General features: G+C 47.9%; 3 protein-coding genes across 3 annotated transcripts; 2 read left to right on the top strand and 1 right to left on the bottom strand.

Annotated features, from left to right (window-relative positions):
• The first annotated feature begins 886 nt into the window (after positions 1-886).
• On the top strand, positions 887-6,968 carry LOC147235454 (uncharacterized). Its single transcript, XM_086143575.1, has 6 exons — positions 887-1,079; positions 3,404-3,444; positions 3,549-3,618; positions 3,780-3,845; positions 3,928-4,910; positions 5,278-6,968. The coding sequence occupies exons 1-6, from the start codon at positions 1,031-1,033 to the stop codon at positions 5,344-5,346; spliced, it is 1,278 nt and encodes a 425-aa protein (XP_085999701.1). The 5' UTR covers positions 887-1,030; the 3' UTR covers positions 5,347-6,968.
• On the bottom strand, positions 5,276-10,640 carry LOC147235453 (inositol-tetrakisphosphate 1-kinase-like). The gene is made up of 10 exons (XM_086143577.1): positions 10,525-10,640; positions 10,242-10,266; positions 9,383-9,505; positions 9,147-9,264; positions 8,969-9,070; positions 8,820-8,860; positions 8,562-8,727; positions 7,635-7,702; positions 7,317-7,479; positions 5,276-7,249 (listed from the first exon to the last, which is right to left on the bottom strand). The coding sequence occupies exons 1-10, from the start codon at positions 10,605-10,607 to the stop codon at positions 7,128-7,130; spliced, it is 1,011 nt and encodes a 336-aa protein (XP_085999703.1). The 5' UTR covers positions 10,608-10,640; the 3' UTR covers positions 5,276-7,127.
• Positions 10,641-10,879: 239 nt separating this feature from the next.
• Positions 10,880-14,164, top strand: LOC147235452 (proteasome subunit alpha type-6-like). The gene is made up of 7 exons (XM_086143574.1): positions 10,880-11,097; positions 12,150-12,244; positions 12,519-12,600; positions 12,694-12,849; positions 13,322-13,500; positions 13,733-13,827; positions 13,913-14,164. The coding sequence occupies exons 1-7, from the start codon at positions 11,022-11,024 to the stop codon at positions 13,968-13,970; spliced, it is 741 nt and encodes a 246-aa protein (XP_085999700.1). The 5' UTR covers positions 10,880-11,021; the 3' UTR covers positions 13,971-14,164.
• Positions 14,165-18,908: the final 4,744 nt, after the last annotated feature.

The following is an 18,908-nucleotide window of genomic DNA, read 5'->3' as shown; positions in this document are numbered from 1 at the left end:
AAGTTGGAGGATTTCAGGTACTTGGGGTCAACAGTCCAAAGCAACAGAGTGTGTAAAAGAGGTGAAGAGACGGGTTCAAGCAGGTTGGAACGGGTGGAGAAAAGTGTCAGGGGTACTATGTGATAGAAGACTATCAGCCAGAATGAAAGGAAAGGTGAACAAGACAGTGGCAAGACCAACGGTGCTGTATGGCCTAGAGACAGTTACAAAGACAGGAGGCAGGGCTAGAGGTCGCAGAGATGAAGATGCTGAGGTTCTCTTTGGGAGTGACCAGGATGGATAGGATCAGGAGTGAGTCTATCAGAGGAACAGCACATGTTAGATGTTTTGGAGAGAAGGTCAGAGAAACAAGACTGAGATGGTTGGGTCATGTACAGAGGAGGGATAGTGAATATGTTGGTAGATGGATGCTGGAATTGGAGCTGCCAGGGAAGAGGTCAAGATGAAGACCAAAGAGAAGATTAATGGATGTAGTGAGAGAGGATATGAAGGTTGTTGGTGTGAGACAGGAGGATACAGAGAAAGAAAATAGGGTTGGATGGAGAAGGTTGATTCACTGTGGCGACCCCTGAAGGGAAGAGCCGAAAGAATAAGAAGAATTAGTTAGTCATTGCAAAAATTGCACCCCAAGATTTTCCAGGAATGAAGGAATGAATGAATATGTATTTGACAAAGCCAGTCGCGCGGAGTTATTCCAATCGATCGGTTGATCGATTGTCTTGATTTCGCGTGTCCAATTACGTGTTAAGCTCTGGCCTCGTGTCATCTACCCCGGCGCGAGCCCAGTGTTTTAAGCGGTCATTTCACGTGCGTCTCCCCCCGCCCTAGTGCGCCGGCGCAGAAGGGTAATCCTGCCGCGCGCGCGCGCCCCCCCTCCTCTCCTGTCCTCTCTCTACCTCGCACGCGCCACCACACGCTCGCACCTCCTCGCCTCGACAGCACCTCGCGCCCGCCCGGCGAAGCGTGCGTTGCAGCGCGGAGAACCGGAAGCGCGATTTCAAGGTTATAGATCCCGCAACCTCCCGCACAGATGGGACCCCCGGTAGCCGCAGTGTGTCTCCTAGCAGCCGCAGTCGGAGGTGAGTATTTTCGCTCGACACACATACGGTCGAGTTTCCCACTGATATATGGATGTGCTTTCACCTGTGTGTGTGTGTGTGTGTGTCGGAGGCGGCGTTACGTAACGTGTCCCGCGCGCCCACCTCTCCGTGTACGTCCGTGGGCCCCGGCGGCGCGCGACACCCAGTTCTTGTTTTTCCGTTTTTTTTTCTGGGGAAGAACATGCGCAGGTGAGCTCGCCTGCGCATGCGCGGCTTTCGGCACACGCGCCCGCCTGCCGCCAATCATGCGCTTGATCTCCCGGTGATTGACGGCCGCAGCTTGCTCACTAGCAGGTTAGCAGGTTAGCGAGACAGCTAGCATCACATCTGATACAGCATCAATGATCCGACCTTCAAGCAGGCCCCATTCTCTTTAACATTATTTAACTTTATTTATTGCTTTTTTAAGGTTTAAAATGTCCCATTCCGCATTTTTGGATTTCAAAACGTGTTCCTTTGGCTTCCCACAGCTTTTTGCTAATGGTATGATTTTAGATTGTTTTCTCAAAATCATTAAACTATGTAATGAGTGGGCTGGTGCTGTTTACAAATCTGTATAAAATAACAAGCACACACACAATTATGATACCTGCAGAAATAGGTGACTGTAGGTAATGTTATAGCAATATTAAGGAACCATTACTATTGGTTTCAATATTAGCAATAATCTTAAATAAATTTTACATTCAATTTTTTTTTTTTTTAAAAAAAGGAAAATAGCAGGAAATTAAAAAAGAAAAAGAAGAAATCACCATTTACAAGAAGATGCTTGATATATAGTTCAGATTTTAGTAGAATTTAAGCAATGGGCAAAGTGTGCAACACCAAAATGGGAACAAAATAAATAAAGATTATTGAGACTGTCATGGTTAAAATGTAATTGACTTGGGCGCCAATTTTCCACACCCTGTTCTCTCAAAATGACAGCGCTGGTCTTGGCAGTGAGCAGCAGGTCGAGCTGACAAAATCCAGATTGCAGTGTTAACCATGGCACTTGGCTTGCTCAGCTTAAAGGAAGCTTGGCTCCGACACAAACACACACACACACACACACACACACACAGGCACAGTGGGTTCCAAACATGGTCATGTAAGCACTAGGCAGCTGACTTTCCCCATGTTGTCAATTATCCCTATTGATGTTGATGTGCTGTGCCAGGCCGTGGTGTCCACAGCCGGTGGGGAGAGAATCGGAGCATCCACTCCAGCCTCCGGCTGCGAGCTGGTCCTGATGCTGAACCCGACCCCCATCACTCACAAACAGGTTTTGTAAATAAGTTTAAGCAGCACAGGGTTCAACAGCGTCAGATATAAAATCAGAATTTAACGTCTGCCACGAAAACAAGTTCTCAGACCTTAGTTGTTTCACATTTTTTTCTGTTTGCGCTACATTTTTTTTTTTTCTTTTTTCCGATAAGCAGATGTGACGAGGCCCTTGGTGTGTTCAGGTGTTTCTGCTGTTGTTCTAGAAGAAAAATAAGTTGGTCGTTGGTGTGAAATTTTAACGTGATAATTATAACATCATTACGAAGAAGACATGTAGAGACCCATGGTTTAAAGAAGTGACCAATCAATAAAAGCCAGTGATTTTAATTTTTACTTTTTTAACTGTATTTTGACTCAGATGCTGACCTACTGTATCAGGTCTTTGAAAATAATAAATAAATTTATTGTAGAGGTTGCTTTGTAAGGTTTGGTGCATTGAATTTCCAACTTGGGGAAATTAATGCATTGATAAATTGTTTTTTCCCCCTTGCATCTGTCGATCTAACCATTAATACTGTGCCCCTTTGTTTAGAACACTTAATCATTTTTTGATTCTGCAACTAGCATTGAGTTTTGCATAAAAGAAAAAATACTGGACTGGCCTTTGGCTTCACTGCAAATGAGGACAGTTCTGCACCAGAGGTATTATCCAGTCTCCGTAAATCCCGTAAACAGCAGGTGATGGGCTGCAGATCAAACTCGACTTGTGATCTGTACTAAAGCTCGGTGTATCCCTGTGAGAAAGGCGCCTGGTGGCACCGCTAAGGTCACTTTTTAACAATCTGGTGTCAGGAAAGAGATTGGCAACTGATTTAGCACCGACAGTAGTGAAGACGACCCTTAAGCCTCCAGAAGGAGAAGGGGGGGGCAGATAAGCCTCTTTGTGGCGTCACCCTGCCAAGTAATGTTGCTCACCTGTGGGAGGAAGTGGCCTCAACCCTGCAGTAAAAGAGTTTGTCAGCAGTGCTTGGTAAAATGTTGAAAAAAATCTCAACTCATCTCTCTCTTTCTCTTTCTCCTGTTGCGTTGTTCATCAGTGGGATGTCTGCCAGTGAACTCACCCCTGAAGGATGCAAAGGTCTGACACAAGTCCTTTCCTCCTCCCCTGTTTATCATATATGCCCATTTTACAAATTTGACCAGTAACGTGTGTGTGTATCTGTGTGTGTGTTGCAACTCAAGGTCGAGTGCATCATTCAGGAGACGCTGAACGGAGATGGGACGCACAATGACTGTGGCCCCCAGCTTGCAGGTGACGTTTAACTGTTAACACCAGGCGGTGACACAGCTGATCGATGAAATCCAGTGATTTGATCAATCGGTCTATTGATCCATCTTATTCATGTCATTTCTAGCAAAGGTGATTTGCTTGTTGAGTAACTTAAACACCATGTATTCCTTGGCTTCCTGTAGAGGAGCTGGACGAAGTGCAGCGGCACCAGGGCCTCCTCAGGGAGCTGCAGAAACTGGCCGATGACGGTAAGCCTGTGTCCTCCACGAATCTTGTGCATCTGTGTTGAAGCGACGCAACTCGGCTAACGCAAAACCCCGACTGTTGCAGAGCGAGAGAGGGAGCGGGACGACGAGATGGAGCGCTATGAGTACAACCTGGCCAATGATGAGAATAACCCCGACCAGAGGGACGAGGAGGCAGAGAATGACACAGACCTGAATAAAAAGGCAGGAGAGAAGAAGGAGGAAGGGAAGAAGGAGGAGGACGCAATTGAGAAGATGCAGGAGCCGAGAATCGAAGACCGAGGCGGCGACGATGAGGAGGAGAGGGCGAAGGAGCTGGAGGAGCTTCTCGCCGAGGAGATCACCAAGAAGGGGAAGGAGGAGAGGAATGACGTGGAGCTGAAGGAGCTGCTGAAAGAGCTGAAGAAGAAGCGCTACGAAGCGGTGAAGGAGCGGGAGATCCAGAACGGCTCGGCGCGCGAGATGAAGAAAGTGGAGAAGATGGAAAAGGGGGACAAAGAGAAAGATGAGGAGCTGGCAAAGGAGGCGGAGAGGCAGAGGATGGAGGAGCGCAGGAAGACGGAGGTGGAGCTGATGGTAGAGAAGGAGAAGGTGGAGAAGGAGCTGAAGGAGCTGCTCGGGGAGCCGGACAGCAAGGCCAATCCCGAGCAGGAGAGGGAGCGGATGGAGAAGCAGGAGGAGCTGGACGAACTGGTCAAGAAGATGAAACGGGTGCAGGAGGAGGACGACGAGCAGGAGGTGGAGGAAAAGAAGACAGAGCCGGGTGCAGATCAGAAGCTGGCAGAAGAGAAGGAGAAAGAGGTGGGCGGAGGAGGAAAGGAGTCTGACGGGAAAGACATCCAGGCGGCGTTGGAGGGGAAGGAGCCCCAGCAGAAGAGGATGATTGAGAAGGCCAGCGATGAGGCCACGCGGCAGTTCGACCGTGAGCAGTACAAAGACGATGAAGAGGACGAGGAGGGCGATGAGGATGAGGAGGATGAAGAGTACATCAGAGAGGATGAGGAGAGGCAGGAGGAGGAGGAGGACGACGACGACGATGACAGAGATGCTGAGGAAGATGAAGGGGAGGTAAGAGAGCATAGAGAAACGGCTGCATAGGTTTAATAACGGGGGCCTGCGTCCGTGTTCTTTCCATGTTCTCCTGCCTGGGTTCTCCAGGTTCCTTGAAGACTGTAAGTTGTCTGCAGGTGTGAATGACAGGATGAATGGTTAGAAGTGTCTCTACGTGGCCCTATGATTGACAGGTGACCAGGTTAAGCCCCGCCTCCCCCTTTAGTTCTTATAAGCTATTTAGCAGTAATATTATAAATAACAGGTGTTTCTGTCTTCGTTAAATCGTGTTTCACTTATTTCCCGACAGCGTGGTGAAGGTGCTGTGTCTAGTTCATATGATCACAATTTCTGAGTCATGTTTGCCCCTTGGTTCCTCCCACAGGAGCTGCTGGAGATTGAGGCGGAGTTACGCAAAGTCGCCGCAGAGCTTAGGGAGCTTCGCAGGGGATAAGATGCACACAAACACACACACAGCAGATAGACAAAACCCCATTCTGCTTGCGTATTTTTTCCCCATTAACAGACTTCAGATGGCTCCAGCCGGCGTAGAGACAACGTTGAAGATGCAAATGGACGTTAGCCGGAGCTGAACGTGCTTTTTAGCTACTAGTTTTTGCCAAAAACTGTCGCCATCCACAGTTTCTCACTGTAATGTTAGGGGGGGACCAAGGTACATTTTGTTGCTCAGTGTATTTTCGTTTTTAGGGGCCGTCACGGGCCTGTGTTTCTAAACGCCACCGGCGAGGAAGGCGGCAGATTTCCCTCTCAACCGAAAAGCACCAGGGATGCAAAGAGTTCCAGCATTTTTACAACCAAATGTGTTTTTTTTGTGGCTGGAGCAAGCTAACCACACACACACACTGAAGGTCTCCTTAAAATCTGAGCCATCAATCGTATTCCATGACCACTTCTTGTACCTGAAAATATCACATTCTTGGTGTTTTCCTGGTTGGGAGGGAAAAAAGAAAAAAAAAAACAACCATGAGAAATGTATGTATTTGAATATATATTTTGTGCAATAACTGATAACTACTTGTTGACTGTTAAGTATTACCAATGTTTCCTACACAGGGAATAACTCGTCATTACTCTGAAGTAGTAACAAGGATTGTGTTTATTCGGCTCATGCACTGTTAAAACTTGACTGTTCGATGAACCGGGGTGACACAAGCTAAACAAGGGGGAGGTGGCAGTGGGGGTGGCGCGGAATATCGCGCGCCGACTTACGTGTCAAGGCGTCAACCGGCGCGCAGCCTGTCCACCGTTTGAAACGGGACGTGACGTACTTCGGGCTTAATAAGGTCTTAAAGTGTCACTCCAGGTTCAGCCAGCTTTGCACTCTTTATCTCAACAAGCCAAGGAGGAGTCCAGGGAGGAGGGAGATACTAAAGCCATTTTCTCGTCTCTTTTTTCGGAGCGCCGGTGGGGACGTTCGGTTACAGCTCTGTAAGTTACATCACACGTACCCGTTTGTCGTACATGTCAGTATGTGGGAATGCTAGTCTGTTACGCCAAGGTCAACGGAAACTCCAAGCAACAACGACCCCATGTGGACTGTGGGTAGAAAAACATGCAGGATGAACAGGGTTGCCACTTAACTGCAATAACAATGTAGACTGTGAATGCAATAATAAGACCGTCGATTGATTCTGACATGTATTTTAATATGTAATCAGAGTACACCGTATAGTACTGATATCGCCAATGTGACTCTTCTCTTTTCTATGCGGTCAATGATATTTGAGGCCAGTCGAGGTCTAGTAATTAACACAAGCGAGGCAGTCACATTTATCCCAAAGATGGCGCGTTTATTCAGCGGAGTAAGACCGTCCTATCGTAGTTTTTTTCTTTTTCTATAGAAAGTGCAAAGTCTATATTACAAACCAGCAGCAAGGATGTTAGATGTGTCCGGGCTGCAGGGGTTACAAGGGCACGGAGGACATTTAAAAAAAAGCAAACATGACAGATCCATCATTTGTTATATTACTGGCCAATCAGAGTGCTGTATTTTGTGCCTGTTGTATATTCTTCTACCCTTCCAGTCAATCAATAAACATAAAGTGTACTCAAGTGGAATTCCTGGCTGTGTTTGTCTGCTCGGAGCAAAGAAACTGACTGAAAAGCAAGACTAAAAGCGATGAAATAGTTCAAGTCTTTTTTTCGGCACAAGAAGAAAATTATTATTATTATTATCTCCCGAAGGTGATGTTGTTTTCTCGGAGGGGGTGGAGGTCAAACAGCGGGTCGTCGCGTGTTGTGCGAGGGCTCCAGCAAGCCGGCGGAGGCCTTCCTGTCCAGAACCGACTGGATGTGGCTGAGCAGAGAGCAGAAGAACTGGGGCACTCCTTCATACCCTGAAGGAGAGAGGTGTGTATCAGAGCGGGAGTGTTTGAGGGCTTGCTTGTTGGGGCGTCGCAGGACCTGGGAAGATGTTGATGTCGATGACAGTGAGGGTATGCGTGTGGATGTTGATGATGACGTCCACGCCGAACAGGGCCATACCAAGTTGAGCCCGGAGCTCTCCGACCAGGGCGGCCACAGCCTCAGAGCTGGGCGGCGGCAGGCACGGCATCTGCTCGTCCAGCTGGGACGCCGTACAAAGACGAAACACAAGACGCGATGACCTCTTTATCTTTGCAGATGCTAGTTTTGTTTTTCTCTCCATCTCATCCTCCAACCCCTCCCATTTGCTCCCAAACCTTAGCGGAATGGCTGCGCTCCAAGGCTGGAAGTACTCACAGCGTTTAGGTCGGAGCTAGACTCTGGCTTGGACACTTGGTGGCTGTTGAAGAAGATGGTCTTCCTGTCTGGAGATGGAGAACAGAGAAGAGCTGGAGTAATGTAAGTGAGAGGGAGAGGACGAAGTGTCAGCTTTGGGAAATCCAAATATCCGGGTAACATATTTTTAATTGTGTAGATTTTGGTGATTATTATTTATTAAGCGACTTTTCTAATCGTTGCACTTAATGAGCCTGGAAAATGGTTCCCACATTTTGGAAGTAACAGTGAATTACTAGTGGTTAGCGCTTCCACCTCACAGCAAGAAGGTCCCTGGTTTGATTCTGACAGGGGTTCCTTTCTGTGTGGGATCTCCATGTGTCTGCGTGAGGTTCCTTCAGATACAGTCCAAAAACATGCTGGAGATTCATGCAGACACTAAAATTGCCATGTGAATAAAAGGGTGATTGGTTGGTTGTCTCTATATGACATGAATGAGTGAATTATTGTAATCTCTACTTCACGGGTGAATAAATTAATGAATTGCTGTCTCTATATGAGGGTGTGTGAGCGATGAGCGAATACTTGTTGGATGTGAGAACGAGAGGGTGAATTGTTGTACATCTCTATAAGACGTGCGAGTGAGTGAACAGTTGTGCGTGTGGATAGATGTTCGGACCCGCCATGTGCCCGTTTGCTAATATTAACCACAAGCTTAAGCAATGCAACCTGAAGTAGCTAAAGGTTAACAGCAAGCTGGACCGTCCTGGTCTCCTGGTCACGTCCACAAAATGTCTTTGTCAAAATAGCAAAAAGTACTTTTTGAAGGGATTTGAAGGACAGAGGGAGTCAAGTCCCCCCAGGGTCCAACATGCAGAACTTTGAGAATCCCTGCAAGCGAGTGAGCTCCTGAACAAGCCGGATGATGGGATAGTCGCCCCCACTGACCACAAGGACCAGGCGGGAAGTTCTTGAGCGAGGGTCTCTCCACACAGAAGTGCTTGTCCCCCACCACAAAGACCTTATGCAGAACGGCCCCATGGTTGACGAAGCTCTGGAGCACACAGGGCGGGTGGATGTCGGCCAGACTCCCTTCGCTGAAGATCAGGGACATCTTCGCCAGGAGACAGAAACATGCGGAGGAAACACAAACGTCGATTGAGCGTGAATGAACCCATTGCATTGGCGGAGGAACACCGCACTTACTTCGTGGGAAAGTGAGCCGTGTGCCACCCTCGTCTTACAAACTGAGAAGGAGAGAGAGCAAGGAGGAAGTTGAGGAGCAGTTTTTACTCAGATACACCTATCAATTCATGGAGGTGACATGCAACGAGCTCTAAGGCGAGGTGACTGACTGAGAGGGAAGCTCAAGCCCCGGGCCTTCACCATCTCCTGAGTAGACGGCAGGTCACTGGCCCTGTTGATCTCCAAGTACGGGGGGCTGCATATCTTCCAGTCTGTCGAGGAGATGCACATCGAGGCGTTAAAATACAGACCGACCTGAGAAACCGCTGTCGTTGAAGCGGCTGAGACCTTGGAGAGAATTATGGAGCTTGCTCATGATCTGGTACGAAGCGAAGCGGTCCAGCAGCCTGGTCATGGCGGGGAGGGGGTCCAGAAGGACGGTGCCGCTGTGCGCCGACACGTAGTTCTGCAGGAGGAAGGCCAGCAGATACTTCAGAACTCCCACCGCGCTCAGGCTTCTTCTTGAGCGCCTACTTCCTGGGCGGGAACCTCCCCTCCGCTAAAAACCAGGAAACCCCGTGTACCTGGAAGTTGATGAGGAGCTGCTGCATCTGGCTGTCATGCTCCGCCTCCACGATAGCATCCGACAGCTTGTGCACGATGACGTCAAAGGGCCCCTGGGGCTCCAGCGGCTGAGTGAAGTCGATCTGCAGCAGAGGAAAACTCGTAGTACTGTTTTCATACAAAGTATTACTTCTACACATTGTAAATGGTGCCCGCTTACATAGTACTTTTACAGCTTGCGGTTTCAAAGTACTGGTAACTAGATGATGGAGCAACTTGGGGGGGGGGGTTAGTGTCTCGCCCAAGGGCAATTCGTCGAGTCTTTACAATGAAGTGGGAATCTATCCTTAAACCTTCCCATTGGAGGGATGCCAGCTCTACCAACGGAACCACCGCCTTATACTTGTGTAAGTGTTGTACTCGTATGATACCAGCACAATACTGTGCAAATCTCACCACAATGTCTGTACTTGAGTAGTATGACAGATAGGAAAAATACTTTCCCTCACTTTGTGCTTTACAGATCATGCTTAGATTTTATCTTAACAACAGGAAAAGGCAGCTGAATTCGGCATTATGGAATTATCCGTCACTCCATTTTTGCAGTTAAGATACCAAGATCTGGTTGAGCTACAGGTAAAACACTCCAATCCAGCTCTTCAACCCAGACGACCGCAGCTTGGGATGGCTGGTGGCCTCTGCAGGTGGTGCTGACATGGATGGCCAAAGTGGTGGACATCTGTGAGTGACACACGCGCTCGTACGCTAGCAACGCAAAAATCCAACGGTGTCCACGTTTTTGAACCCGTTAAAACACAACATCCCCCGAAACTTTCGATCCCGAGTGATTTTATCAGACTTGAGAATGACGTAACTCACCTCCACCACCTCTACTCCTTGGCCCCTGGAAACAAAAGAGAAAAAGAGTATTATTCTAAGAAGATTAAATAGTTACAAATAATAATAATAATGGCAATAATACGAACTCCACTCCTACTTTAAATAGATGTAATTTTTAAACAAAGCATTGATGACTGATTTGTACCAAACTGCCAATGTTAAAAGTTTTTTAATTTTACATAATTTAATTATATGTGTGAGAACGCTGCGAACATACACGCTCCCTGAACGGTATGCATAGAAGAAAAGCAGGAAAACTTACGCACTGAACTCGATGAAGGCCTCCAGGTTCATCCTCTTGCGTTTTTTATCGCTGAGACAGAAGCCGACCCTGCGGCCCGACATGGGTCTGCGTGTCTGTGGGGGCCAAAGGGACACACCGAGGGAGGGAGGGAGGGTGGAGGGTGGAAGTGTTCGGTCACTGGTCCTTTCTCTAGCCCTTCCTCCCTCCTACTATCTCAGCTGACATGTAAATAAAATTCAATTTAGGAGGAACAAAACAAAACAAAAAAAAAAAAAAAATCAGGCCCATCGACTTGCTCAATGGCGCCATCTAGCGGCAACAGTTGGTAATTACATGCGACATGAAGAGAAAGAGAAAGTAAAACTCCGGCGTCTCCGGCGAGGAAGCGCCTTCGTCTCTGCGGAGCAACTTCACCTAACCCTCCGAAGAAAAGGTGTTTGGGACGAAAGGACGGACGCACACACACACATACACGGATCTGTTCATTCAAGTAATAGTGAAAAAATAGAAACGAAATGTCTCGAGGTTCAAATGCAGGCTTCGACCGACACATCACGATCTTTTCACCGGAAGGCCGCCTCTACCAAGTCGGTGAGACCCGTCACTGTCATTCAGCTTGTTTTATTAGAGCCTGGAGCCTCGTTGAGGGCTTTCTGCTGAAGGATTGGACCTCCCTCTGGAGGCTTTTTGGCAGAAACAGCCAAGAAATGAGTTTTATTGACTGAACAAAGTGCCTCGAGTTCAGTTCGTCCTCCTCAGTATCAGCTAAAAAGTGTCTTGTTGAACTAGCTAAAAGTTTTCTAGAATCACTCAAACCGTACAAAGATATGCAAATTTTTTAATACATTTAAAAAAGAAAAAAGCTGGAGATTGATTACAGGAAGTGATGCCATTGCCCTCCATGCTCTGTGGGGGGGGGGGGGGGGGGGGTTGCTGCTGAGTTTGGGGTATTCACCTGATGTCCCTAGACCTCCAGCAGGTGATGTTTGTCGTTGCCGTTGAGCTTTTCTTAAAAAATCCGCCACGTGGCATCCAGAGAGCCGCACCGCCACACAGGAGGCCGCGTGATGTCACGATGGGGACGCCGTCGTGGGCCGTTGACCGTCCTCCTCCGGGGGGTGTCGCCGTCTCGACCTTCTGCTCCTGTGATGCCCTTGACTTTTACAGACCTCCGGCTGTGACCACACAGCCCGGCGTCACAAGGCAGCTTCATAGGGCCTCTGCGGGCGCTGAACTGTGATGTCACAGCACACAGCCGCCCTGCCGCCACCTCTGCCCCCCCCCCCCCCCCCCCCCCCGCTGCACCCCACCCGTCATGACAAGACACGGGATGCAGATTGTCTGGCGACCCTACATCCTTTGCGCTGACCAATACGGAAAATTTGTGCCGCGAGGAGAAGATTTTGTGCTGACCACGGCCTTTCTGTTTGGATTCTCCATGTTCTCCCCACATCTGCCCAGAGTTCCCTCCATGTTCTCCTGCCTGGGTTCTCCCCAGCCCCCCCCCCGCAGTCCCAAAACCTTAATTAGGTTCTGAATCGGCCGTAGGTGTGAATGGTCCGATGTCTCCACGTGATTGACAGGTGACTCTCAACCAATGACACATTAGTTCCGTCAATCATGCACCATGTTCTGTCGCACAGAGTACGCCTTCAAGGCCATCCTGCAAAGCGGGCTGACATCGGTGGGGGTTCGGGGGAAGGACTGTGCTGTAGTGGTCACGCAGAAGAAAGTACCGGTAAGATATCATACACACACATGCATGCAAGTGCAAGATGCAAGTCAAGGCATATCCATGAAGCTTCATGTTGGCGTGCCGACGTTGTTTCTGAGAGCCTAATCCGTGAAGGATACGCGCTTCAGGTTTCCAAGATGGCGGCCCTTTTATCTTTATCCAGCTTCTACAGGAGTTATATTAGCAACTGTGAACTGATTGTTTGCTGAACTTTTATGTTGACAGAAGAAATGCTAAAATGCTCTGGAGGCCCCACTTCATCTCTTTTCTCCCACAGGATAAGTTGCTTGACTCCTCCACTGTGACCAACATGTACAAGCTGACGCCTCGCATCGGCTGTGTGATGACCGGCAACAACGGTGCATCGTCGCCGCACTGCTGCATGCTAATGTCATATTTCCTTTAATTCTCGTATGTTAATGCTTTCCTGCCGCCCCCTCTGTTCCGTGCAGCGGACAGCCGCTCCCAGGTCCACCGGGCTCGAGTGGAAGCCGGGGAGTGGAAATATAAGTTTGGCTATGACATCGTCCCAGAGGTGCTGTGCCGCCGGATGGCCGACATCTCCCAGGTCTACACGCAGAACGCTGAAATGAGGCCGCTCGGCTGCAGTGAGTGCCGTCTCCGATTAAAATTTCATGAAGAGCCGTCATCGGACTAATGATTATCGCGATCTGATTTTAAACTCTGACATCTTCTCAGTTATTAATTTATTCCGATCCAAGTACAACCTTTATTTCAGGGTAAATACCCCAACGCTGACTCCCCAGGCTTCTGTAGTGAAATATTAGCAAGATGAAATGATTGCCGTGAATAATACTGTTGTCAAACTTAAATAAAATAAAAGTGCATGATGTACTTGTTGCTCACTGTAGACTGTCATTACTCTGCTCGGCCCTGCTACGTCTTAGACCAATTTCCCTTCTTCTTGAATGTTTAGCCTTTAGATTTCGTAAATTATCAACTAACTACAAAATTTATGTAAATTGCATATTTTGTAATTGTTGGCTACAGTACCGCCTTTGCCAACCGGGAACATACTGCCTGCATTCATGGAGGTGGCTTCCTCACCGCTCTCACCAGGTATGATGATGGTGGCCATCGATCCTCAGCTTGGCCCCGTCCTATACAAGTGCGACCCGGCGGGCTACTACTGCGGCTTCAGAGCCGCGGCCGTCGGCCCAAAGCAGACGGAGGCCAACAGCTTCCTGGAGAAGAAACTGAAGAAGAAGCCCGACCTGTCCCACGACAGGGCCGTGCAGGTAGAGTGGCGCCCCTGTGTGGTGCTGTTGGCACTATGGAGTCCTGTTCTGGAGGGACCATTCAAATGTGACACAAATAAATCGGCAGATTGATCGGCCTTTCCAGACACGAAAAAATTCAGTCGGATTCCAAGCCCCCCGAAATGTTTTCGTTCAAGAAACCCATTGGTCCCCGTCCGATTCGGTGCCCCATTGAAGCGTGGTGCCTTATTGAAGCGTGGTGTCTTCGCAGATGGCCATATCTTGTCTGTCCACTGTGCTCTCCATGGACTTCAAGGCCAGCGAGCTGGAGGTCGGGCTGGTCACCAGGGAAAAGCCCAAGTTCAGGTTACCGGGTGTTTGTCGACTCTCTCTTTTCCACCAGGAGCGGTCACATATATCCCAAGATGTTCTTTTTAACTTTTTTTACCAGGACATTGTCAGAGCCAGAGATCGAAGTCCACCTGGTTGCCATAGCGGAGCGGGAGTAGAGACGGAGTCCGTCCTAACCTGGTCCAAGTGCTACGGCGCTCGCCAACGGCATGAGCTACACCAGCCCTCTGTTTTATCCCGGACGCCTTCCGGCACTGCCCCGGAGGAAACTGACGTAACAACACTCTGATTCTCACCGTTTAAGAAACTTGTCTATTTTTCAAAACAAATACACTTTCCAAGTGACATAAAATAGACAACTGTCATCTGTAGAGAGCATGTGTGTGTGTCTGATAAAGAGAGAGAGAGAGAGTGCCTTCATTTTCCACCAAAGTCCATTGATCCTCAGCCATCTTATTTAAAATCTGCACAATTTTGAGAGCCTTTCAAAAATGCTCAACAAAAAACGTCTAGCAGGAATTGTTGTCTGAAGCTACCGCTTGCGACCACTAGGTGACAATGTTGAGCCTAGTTTTAACCGCAGCTCAGTGTTTCCTAACACAACTTCTCTATTTGTAGGAAAGCTATTTTGACTCAAGTCAACAATTACACTTCTTGGTCATTGAGTGTGTGCATGTGTGTGTGTGTGTGTGTGTGTGTGTGTTTGTTTGTGTGTGTGTGTGTGTGTCTGTCACTGGTTTCAACAGCGTCACCAATCTGCAGGATCACTGTCTCCTTCAATTACCGAATACAAACCGCCATTATGTGAAACTATACCACACTCACACACACACACACACACACACACACACATAGTTGTTATTGAAATCCACCATTTTATTATATTTTTTTCACAAAATTATGAAAAGGAATCTTTGGTTACAGTGTTTTGCTGATTTAATCAAAATATAAATAAGGTTCATACTCACCTGAAAGGCAAACACAATTAGCAGCTTAATATTTAATTAAAGTTAACTATAACGTGATGAGATGGATATAATTGTGTTTATTTCCTGACTGATCATTAGAACTGAAAAGTGAGCGTCACTTTTCTCGCCTGGCCGGCCTTTGGCCTAGCCGGCAGAGAAAGTACGGCAGCCGATCCCCAGACACAATCGGGATTTAGGCCGTGGGCCTGGAACGGCGAGTCTCGGCAGGAGCCGCTGGACGCCCGGTAGTCTCCTTAAAGCGAGTTACATCCATGAAGTCCAATTAACCCTAAGTCTCCGTTGCATCTTTCACCTTTGTGGATGAGGAGCGCTTGGTGAGCAGACGCCGCAAATCCCGGCACGTGAAGCCTCGCCGGCTTCCTCGTGGACGTGAAAAATGTCCATTAACGGCCTCACCGATCTTGGCTGAATTGATTTTTAAGCGAAGTAAGAGTTTGAATTGCCGTGGAGAAAACATGGGTGTTGATGGAACATGTGATAAAAGCAAGGAAAAAAAAGCGCATAAATTCTTCCGCAGGATGAAATACACATTTTCTGCAAGGAGGTTATGGCTTGAAGGATGTATTTTATCATCACTTGCAATTAAGTAGGCGCGCAATTTACGCTGACAGTACTGGCACGACGAAACATTTGCCGGGGAGAGCAAGCATTGAATTTCAATGATACTTTCAATTGTAATCGAGTAATACTTGGAGTGATGCTGCGCTACTTTGCTTCTCAAGTGTAGTTTTCCTGCTTTGCTGATGGAACAACATTGGACAGGCTTTCTCCCACTGGCTTTTGGTGATGTGCACTAGGAACTGGATGCACGGGAGGACCTGAGAACACAAACACAAAAACACGTTTTCAGAACGAACAGTTATCCACTTTTAACCAGTGGAGAACAATAAGGAGATGCGAGTAATAGTAGTAGTAGTCGTAGTAGTAGTATTAGTGTGCAGCGGTATTGGAGGTGGATGGGTCAGAGCCTCTGCTCAGGTCCAGGTCCGTAATCGTCTGAGCTTCAGCAGTCAGTGGACCGTGTCAGCATGCTGTCACGAATTCCACCTCCCTGTTATTTCAGACGGGTGAATGACAGACGTATTCATCCAGGTTGAGTCATGAAGCCGGATGGAATCACATGATAGATATTTTGAATTTTGTGATGACAATGGCAGCCGGACACGCGCTGAGAAGCCGGGTTCATACTTCATCGGATGTAAACAAAGAAAATGGCCGAGTCCGCGGGGGGACGGCCGAGGCCCTGAGGAATGAGGAGTCCGTCGGCTCCACAGCTCCTCGATGTGAAGGTCCGGATGGCGGACGGAGGCGAACGGAACCAACCAGATATTTTGAAATTTGGATGTTCTGTCACCGCATACTTTTCTTCTCAGGTTTCTCCCCTTCACCTGACCCTCATCCCACCCCTCTGGTCCTCCACTCGCACTTCCTTCCTCCACCAGGCCGTTCATGAACTTCCTCCCTCCATGTTCTGCTATTTCCCCTTCCTCCTCCTCCCCCCTCCTCCCAATATGAAGCCGGCCCTGCGGCTGGTGTCTCCTGGTACTGGGGCTGGTTGAATGGAGCGCATTCAGCCAGGCTGCGAGAGCGTGTGTGCGTTTGTGCACGCACTTGATGGTGTTTGTGTGTGTTGGGTCACGGCGTGGGGATTAGGTGTGTGTGAGTGATTGAGGGTGACAGCGGCCCAAGCATTAGAGGCCCTGTGGCAGATTTTGCGGGCCTGTTTTAGACACACTAAGCTGGATTTACCAGCAGCAGTGTGTCAGCAGTGATGCAGCCTGCGGACCTCCTACAAAAGACACACACACACACACATACACACACACACATAGGCAAAGACATGCATAGAGCGCACTTACTTAGACCCGCGTCACCTCTGACCTGACCCCGCAACCTTTGGACAGGTCCAAGTGTCTCCTTTTTTTTTTCCTTTATTCCGTTTAAAATTGTCATCTTATTTACATTTGTTTTTAAAACACCACAAGTTAAGTAGTCTTTTACAACTAAGTTAATCAACTAATATTTCAGATCCATCACTGCGGGCCAAATCTTTTAAGGCCAAGTGACAACATAAGGCCGGTCGATTTATATATATTTTCTATTTATATATATGTGTGTGTGTGTATAAATAAATCAAGCAATATGTGTGTTGGATCATGATTTCTTAGTTATTGACACGCTCCTCTGCATATAATGGAGCTGGGGGGTGGGTTGTCAGTTGCACACCTGACACCTCGACCACCGGGCACAATTTTCATGCCAAAAAAACTTTCCATTTGCACATGTGTGGTCACTTTTTTTTTCCCTGGGGGTATGCGGGGTCACCCCCGGCCCGACACATGCACTGATGTACAATTGTATTTTCCTTTGTAAGTGTGTATGTGCACTTTTGTCAGTGTGTGTGTGTGTATGTTTGCGCGTGCATGTGTGCCTGCTCCCAGATCTCTGTTACAGCCCGGCTATTGTGAAGGAGAGTGTTGAGCAAGATCCTGACCCACCGGTGGGGACTAATCAGACGCATTCCTCAGGATTAAACAGCCAATTAACAATAAGGGAACCATTGTAGCCTTGTCTCAGTGTGCGTCACAGTTAAAGGGTTTTGTACGAGTGTGTGACTCTTTGTGTGTTTGTGTGGAAGTGCTTTTGTGAGTGCGAGGTAATTGTTTTGTTATTTTTTTGTTGTTTGAAGTACAAATATTATATTAGCACTAGTCTGCGTTTTTAATGAAGATGTGTAGGAGTCAGTGGATAATGTGACAGCAAGTGTGTGTGGAGTGTGTTACAAACTCTGCTTGCAGAGATGTTGCACAGTGGTCTCAAGTCACTGTGTATGTGTGTGTGTGTGTGTGTTTGGCGTAGTCTTGCTAATTATGCATGCTAGTCCTGCAGGCACCACTGGGATGTAAGTCTCTCATATAGGAACATTATTCTGCAAGGAGTGTGATAAACACTGTGCTGCAATCTGGAATCTGCCGGTGCACACTGTGTATTACAGAGATGGTGCGCTGCGCGTCTTGCACGACAAATAGCTACTGCGAGTCACAAGGTGTGTGTGCGTTTGTGTGTGAGTACAGAGTGTGTGCTGGTGCTGTGTCTTTGTGTGTGTGTGTGTGTGTGTGTGTGTGTGTGTGTGAGGGTGGGTATATGCATCAGTGTGGCACGTGTCGGAGTGTTGCCGAGGATTAGCAAAGCTCCGGGTCTGTTGCTCCAATTCCATGATTACTACTGGTTGCTGCCATATGGGGTGGGGGCAGGGGTGGGGGTGGAGGGGTGCAGGTGGAGGTGTGTGTGTGTGTGTGTGTGTGGAGCGGGATGCAAGCTACTGTACATGCACTTAAAACTTAAACTTGCACAATTTACTTTTGCCTTCTCTACTGCACTAGTATTATAAATCTATGAATGTGCGTGTGTGTCTGCACTGAGAATAAATATATTTTCTGCTGCATTCAAAAAGAGTTGTCCGGCATAATGACATTTTCATGTCTGTCTATGCATGTGACATAGGCTATTAAATTAGTAGTAAGTCACTTGGAACAACATGCATTTAGAAGTTCGTTTTGATGATCTCATTTTCGCAAATCTCAGTGAATCAGTGTATTCACTTTGTTAGCCGTCACCCCCATGCCCTCAAGTTAATAAACCCAAGTCTGTGCGGCCAAAAAATTATTGTGCAGACATTTAGATATTAAGGTATTCATTCAATGCTAAATAAATTAGAATAAAGTCAGGTCAGGGCTGGGGGGGCAGCTGCCTTTGAGTAAATCAGTGCCTCTGGGCCTTTAGCAATGTTTGTAACACTGAAAATCAGATTGTTTCCAGGAATCCATTACAAGATGAATAAATACGCTACAGGTCTGTAACTGAACTTACTCATCTTTGTAATTACAAAGTGTATGAGTATGAGGATAGGAACAGGTGTTTGTTTGTTAAAGCTCCAGACACTCTGAAGGAAGGGGTCTAAATGATGTTAGCCCCCGCGCACACACACACACACACACACACACACACACACACACACACACACACACACACACACACACACACACAGGGTGCATGTAGACCCCACCTGCTGCTGTCTGCAGTGGATTAGAGGTCTGTCTCTACAGA

The sequence above is a fragment of the Fistularia commersonii genome, chromosome 3, assembly GCF_037954325.1.
Source record: "Fistularia commersonii isolate RoL2024-O1a breed Wild chromosome 3, RoL_Fcom_v1.0, whole genome shotgun sequence".
Classification (NCBI taxonomy): Eukaryota; Metazoa; Chordata; class Actinopteri; order Syngnathiformes; family Fistulariidae; genus Fistularia; species Fistularia commersonii.
This window is presented reverse-complemented; position numbering and strand designations above follow the sequence as displayed.

What these genes read in the sequence shown, in the direction of transcription:
- LOC147235454 (XM_086143575.1), top strand. Translation starts at nt 1,031, where the DNA reads ATGGGACCCCCGGTAGCCGCAGTGTGTCTCCTAGCAGCCGCAGTCGGA. An exon ending in CTGTGGCCCCCAGCTTGCAG is followed by an intron (nt 3,619 to 3,779) that starts GTGACGTTTAAC and finishes GGCTTCCTGTAG; the next exon opens with AGGAGCTGGACGAAGTGCAG. An exon ending in CTGAGGAAGATGAAGGGGAG is followed by an intron (nt 4,911 to 5,277) that starts GTAAGAGAGCAT and finishes TTCCTCCCACAG; the next exon opens with GAGCTGCTGGAGATTGAGGC.
- LOC147235453 (XM_086143577.1), bottom strand. Translation starts at nt 10,607, where the DNA reads ATGTCGGGCCGCAGGGTCGGCTTCTGTCTCAGCGATAAAAAACGCAAG. An exon ending in AAGGAGTAGAGGTGGTGGAG is followed by an intron (nt 9,506 to 10,241) that starts GTGAGTTACGTC and finishes CCTCTGCTGCAG; the next exon opens with ATCGACTTCACTCAGCCGCT. An exon ending in AGCTCCTCATCAACTTCCAG is followed by an intron (nt 9,265 to 9,382) that starts GTACACGGGGTT and finishes TTCCTCCTGCAG; the next exon opens with AACTACGTGTCGGCGCACAG.
- LOC147235452 (XM_086143574.1), top strand. Translation starts at nt 11,022, where the DNA reads ATGTCTCGAGGTTCAAATGCAGGCTTCGACCGACACATCACGATCTTT. An exon ending in TCACGCAGAAGAAAGTACCG is followed by an intron (nt 12,245 to 12,518) that starts GTAAGATATCAT and finishes TTTCTCCCACAG; the next exon opens with GATAAGTTGCTTGACTCCTC. An exon ending in TGTGATGACCGGCAACAACG is followed by an intron (nt 12,601 to 12,693) that starts GTGCATCGTCGC and finishes TGTTCCGTGCAG; the next exon opens with CGGACAGCCGCTCCCAGGTC.